Raw genomic sequence first — 6,086 nt, forward strand, 5'->3', positions numbered from 1 at the left:
ATAAAATTTCGAAAATGTTAGCTTGGAATTAAAAAGTCAATTTTTCGTAGGATTTACTTGAAGCCTTTTTTTACAGATCTTTTGAAAAGATAATAAATTGTTGCATAAATTTCATAACGCAAGATGTTTAGCTACTATTATTTATATAGTCTGATATTTGTTCTTAATATTATGGTGACATTAACTTGTAATTATATAAAATTATATAAAATTTTTCCAAACGTGTATTGCAAGAAAATTTTATCGTTGTTACACATTATGTATCAAAATTACTCGATAATCTTTCTTTGTGTATCATATTTTATTTAAAACTAGCAGTAGTTAATACATTATGCAAGTTTCTAAAAATAACAATTTCAAAATATAAGTGTATAATATTAACGATAGTGAGATACCTAACCCAGTTTTGCAATATTATAACAATTTATTAATTAGAATATATACAACATGATAATTTTTGTATCAACAATTTGGTATCTATGTGTCGAATATTTTAGATAATGTTTATTAATAAGCAAAAGATTTATGCGTGTATACGTTTGTGTAAGCATAAGAAATGTAAAAAGTTATATATTGATTGCAAATGCGGTATGTCGTACTCTTATACATATAAGCAGAATGTTATATGATATCTTGTACTCGTATGTAAGCAGAAAATTTATAATAAGATTAAACGAGATAATATTTTTTGGGATACTACATTAATATGAGATTGAAAAGGCGCTATATGAAATCAATATTCAGTTTAAAAAATACATGCTTCATTTTAACAAACTTATATACAAGTCATATTCACAATACCTAACAATTCGATAGTTGCCGAAAGAACAAGATGTACCAAATCGTTGGTAGAATAAGTATCGCATATCTGTCTTCTAATTCTCAAATACGTATTAATTTAACCACATAATACATAAATAATAACAAATAAAAACAGGCCAATAGGCACATGCGAGTCAATATTCTAAAAAACTTTGACTTATTTGTCATTTAAATTTTCTAATATTTAAAGTTATCACTTCATGAGAAGGCAATCAAGATTTAATGTTTTGCCATGGCAAATCCCACTCGGTTGTTCTTCATGTCGAAAACCGTATAATAACGACGAATAAAAATGTTGCCCAAAATCCATTCTACTTCATCATTATACGGAATACTTTGGAGCATGCAAATGCATCGGTCTTCTGTGACCTATGAGACATTTGGCATAATATAATATTTCTATTCTAAAAACAATTTAAACCTTTATATAATAATATTCTTTACCTTCCTGACATAATCTTGGCCAGTGAGTCGAAACGTCTTACCACCTATGACGAAACTGATATCGGGCAAATTAGAAATCTCGTCGCACTTCACCTTTAAACAAAGCAGGTCAATGTTAGTGATCCATATTAATAATCCGAACTTATCAAACATTTATTAATTTATTTTAATAATTTATTTAAGATAATTGTGAAAGCTTTCATTAACGAAAAGGATCTATTATTTACTGCTCCATTATTAACACCGATCTCTCTGTAAAGAGTTGCGATAGCCTGCGGTGGTCCACCTATCACAGAAGCGCCTGTGTCGACGATAGCTTGACAGCCTTCCGAGCAAAAGATGTTCTTTTCTGTTTGAATCCTGCAGTGGGATAGCATTACCAATTAGCTGACATATAATCCGCGGTTAACATAAGTCTAATTTAGAAAAAAAAAACTACATACTTATCCATTTTAAATTGCCAGTATTTTTGCCGGGTAACATCCACATACGTCAACTCGCCCACGTAACGAGAAGGATTAGTGTCACCCAATAGCAGTTCACCGTTGGAATGTGAGTTGTGCTTTCTGTATAAATTGTATATTTTTTACATTGCATGGAAAGACAAAGTATGTAATTAAAAAATAGTATTAAACACACGTGAGGCATACGGAAAGATACATACCGATTCAGATAGAAGCTAAAAGTTGGTGCAACGATTTTTTCATAAATCTCGTTTTTGGCGACAGGAGTAGGTGTCTCATTAAAGAGAGATAAGGCGGGATAACCCATCCCCAGAACGCCGTCCCATTGTGACCAAAACATTGTTGGATAGAAATTGAATATCTCTCCGAATGTCTGTGATGTTAGTTTAAAATATCCAATCTACGAAACGTTGATATTATTAATAAATAAAATATAACTGCGCGCGTTTTTTTTTTTTGAGAATAATAGCAACATATGTGCTTTTTGGAAAATTTTCATAGATTATGACTATGATTAAAATTAAATATATCATTTACTTGACGATGACTTACCCTTATGGTATCTATAGATAAATTTCCATACATTCTCGCATGACGGTAAGTAATATTAAAGGGATATCCATTTCTGAAGTATGACAAGGACTTCGTATTGTCGTATTTATTATGTTCCGCTGCAAAAAGTAGTAAATAAAATTAAATCAGTTAATATTGAAAAATCTAGAAATATAAATTTCTCTATATTATTCTAAATATATAACTAACAGTAGTTAAATCATCAAATATATTTATGTTTATATTTTTTGCTTTAACATGTGAGCTGTTCTGTATAAGAAATTATTTGTATCTTTAAAGTAAGTGTGATAAATAATGTAAATAAGAGAGTATGTAAGTATGGAACTTAGCTACATAATATTTACCTTACCACTGATTCGAATCTTTGAAACGGTTGCTTTAAAGATTTTATAACTTTACTTGAAATGTAAATGGAATAGATACAATTCTACACCATTATTCTTATCTTATATTTTTACTCGGTATCAATCATTAAACGAGAAAAAAATTATTAAGATTATTTTAATACTTGAGAAACATTAATTTTTTTAATACAAATGTACACATATAAAAATTAATAGAATGTCGGGGAGGTAGCGATGTTATGATATACTTACAGCAAGCAGGTTGGCTGACGTTGCACTTTTTGGATAGTACCCAGAGACCTGAGTAACTAGTGTCGAAAAGTATTTTAAACTTTTTCGGTGGAGTTCCAATTTCGATAACACCGTAGTATTCGAAATCTTCGTAGTTCGTCAGAACAATCGAGTCCATCTCCGAACGTCGGTATCGTCTAATGGACGATGTCTCGTACAACGGAATTCTTGAAGCAACATAAAAAAAATTCCGTTACATTATATGTGTATGTATACATATATCGTAGAACATAAATAAAATTTTCAAATAATTTATTTGATCATTTTTTCAAGCACCTTTTATTTAAAAACTATTAAAGCCTCAACATTTTGACACTAAGAAATAAATGCTATCTGCATTACGGATTAGAATGTAGTTAGGTATTTTAAGTGAGATTGGTGTCATCATGAAACGAATGATGTCACACGACGCTAATCTCACTTAAAATAAGATTTTTGAAGGAATCCTCAAAGCATCTCTTGTAATTAGTTTGCTCTTTCAAAATGCGTTTGTCTTACAGATTTAATACAATTATGGTATTTGACATTGATTTGATAATTAATTATCGCGAATTCTGCAACGATTCGAAGTAGTTGGAAGCGCGATCTCTATACGATATTATAATTCATCGTGTCGATATAAATGTGGATTGCTTGTATATAACATGTACTCACCTATACGACTCCGCGTTGATTGACGCGAAGTTGATTACCGTGATTACCGTCATCGTCACAAAGAGCCGATACATGTTTCCTGAAGTTCTTGGCGACTGAAGCTACACAAGTCAAAATTGTTTCAGAACCGTTGGAACTGCGAGTCAATCCACAACCGAAACGTACAGACAAAAAACAGGCAGTCAAATTGTTGAGTGTTCCCTTATATACAAATGTGCGTTTATGTCCTTGTGCTTATAAGAAGGTGGGGGCAGGAGGGCAGAAAAACAAGCGAAGCATTCCAAAGCTTTGTGTTCGAACGATATTAGAAATCGCTTCGAAATCTCGGATGGAGAAAAAAGATTTACTAATCATATTTAAGCAACTCGGTAATTGACCAATGCGGGTCAGTTGCCGAAAATTTAAAGATTTTATCAACATAAAGAATTTATGAAATTTACGAATTTTATCAACATAAAAAATTTGTCAAATTTAAGAACTTTATCAACATAAAGAATTTTGTCAGTTTCCAAGAATTTTCTCAAATTTCTAAGAATTCGGGTTTTCAAATCCTACTTTCGTGAAAATCAAAAGTCTTAAAAATTGACAAAGTATTGCAATATAATTAAGAATGATCAGGAGCAAGGTGAAATAAATCATAACTTCAAGCGTAATGAATAAAATTAATCCTGTTAACATTTAAGCTGTTAAAATATCTAATTTGCGTGATAATGGTACGAAATAAACACAACATATAGCAAAAGCTCCAATCAGCATCGCGGAGAGAGAACAACGATAAAATCAATATTTTTTGTAAAGGAAAAAAAGTTCTTTCTACACTGTCTCATAAAAGTTGTATTGCGCCTCTTGCGTCAATCAACTTGTGCATTTCTGCAAAACAGATTTGCCATTAGGTTTTAGCGGACAGGAGATGGACGGACGAGTAAAGAAACACACAGGCACGTTTCCAATATGGAATTAGTGTTGTATATTTTACAAAATAAATAGAATATAAACAATCTAAAGTCGTCTAAAACACAATAGTACGAATTTCGTGGTAAATTATTTCGTGTGTCGTAAAGATAGACGATATATCAACAGGGCGACTCCTTTTTCGCTTTCCTCCACCTCGCGCGAATGGCTCGAGGGCTGAAATAACAGGGGGTGGGGGCACATGGTGGGGGGAATGACGGGGGGCACGGGGGAATTTAAACTAGCCGACCAAAAAATCATCGTCATCCGACCGAGGGTGAACGGTAACCCGGGTAACCCAACCAGACAACGTGTGACGTTTCGGCACGATGGCAACACGTGGTATCAAGGTTGCGATGACATGATTCGCAAAACAGTACTTTTCTCGTGTACCTCAATAATTTCTCGCGCTAAGAGGGAGAGAGAGACACGTGCAATTGTCGGAGAACGATTCGCGGGTGGTTTCGATCGATCGTAAGTTTCTTCGCGGTCGCGTTGGTCGCTTTGAAATAGAGTAAGATGGCAGTTACCGTTATACTTTTACAGTTTAATTGCAGTCGTCGCGCGTTCGCGTCGTATTTTCATCGTAACACTTAGAAGATTGTATGCGGGGAGGGAAAGGGGAGGGCGTACGTGCGGTTCACGTGCTTTCGGAAGCAGGCGTACAAAGATCGTCGCGTGGAGGGAAGAAATCCGAGGTGGATGCGGATCGCGCGTATATAGCACCGGCAATTTAACTAACTGGGATTATTACACGGAGCGTGTGGAATAAAACGTGGCAATTTATACAGATCGTCGTCGTCGAAACGCTCGTCCGGTGTTCCACTTGCTTTTTTTGCCGCCGCAAATATGGAACAGACAACAACGTAGAGCTCGACCCGCTCCGCTCGAGCGCTCGTACGAGCACGCCCGAGCAACGCGATGCGTAAAACTTGGCGGTTCCATCCGGAAAGGAACCAATAAATACGGCAGCTTATTCTTTGATTCATAGATTCTCTGTCTCTCGTTAAACTTAACTTTGTTTATACGATCAATCGTGACGTGTTCGCGATCGTTCGCTTAAATCGTTTTTAGCCCTAATATAGTTAAGCCGAGAAATAATCTTGACGTGTCGGTCCGATCTCGCCGGGAAACGGCGGGTGGCAGTTTACGGAGCACGGTAGTCGAGCTGACGGACGCGTTCTCGTCGACGTAGGCCGGGGCGTAGGACGAAGGAGAGAGAGAGAGAGAGAGAGAGAGAGAGAGAGAGAGAGAGAGAGAGCACGTGGAATTATAATATCACTTGAGTGGCTGGGGCGATCCGATGCGAGGCGCCAATTCGCATTAACGAAACGACGGACCGCGGCATGCATAAATTCTCGCGCGTTTTTTCCCCTTTACTTTTATACTCTCCTCTTTATTCTCTCGCTATCTACTTTTTTTTTTTTAACTCTCTTCTCTTCTCTTTTACCTTACGGCGACGGGTTCCCGCGTACGCGTCGGAAGCTTTTACACGCTATTTACACCGCGATTACGAAGTCACGGACGTTTCGTTGACTGTTGT

The 6,086-nt window shown here is 35.5% G+C and overlaps 1 protein-coding gene across 1 annotated transcript; it reads right to left on the reverse strand.

The window, feature by feature from the left end:
• Nucleotides 1–356: 356 nt before the first annotated feature.
• LOC112453622 (lysosomal aspartic protease-like) lies at nt 357–3,687 on the reverse strand. The gene is made up of 8 exons (XM_025014467.1): nt 3,593–3,687; nt 2,900–3,105; nt 2,283–2,401; nt 1,931–2,130; nt 1,710–1,832; nt 1,494–1,626; nt 1,267–1,359; nt 357–1,191 (listed from the first exon to the last, which is right to left on the reverse strand). The coding sequence occupies exons 1-8, from the start codon at nt 3,664–3,666 to the stop codon at nt 1,042–1,044; spliced, it is 1,098 nt and encodes a 365-aa protein (XP_024870235.1). The 5' UTR covers nt 3,667–3,687; the 3' UTR covers nt 357–1,041.
• Between the last annotated feature and the right edge of the window lie 2,399 nt (nt 3,688–6,086).

This window comes from Temnothorax curvispinosus, unplaced genomic scaffold (genome assembly GCF_003070985.1).
Source record: "Temnothorax curvispinosus isolate PA1 unplaced genomic scaffold, ASM307098v1 QBEX01004545.1, whole genome shotgun sequence".
NCBI classification, from domain to species: domain Eukaryota; kingdom Metazoa; phylum Arthropoda; class Insecta; order Hymenoptera; family Formicidae; genus Temnothorax; species Temnothorax curvispinosus.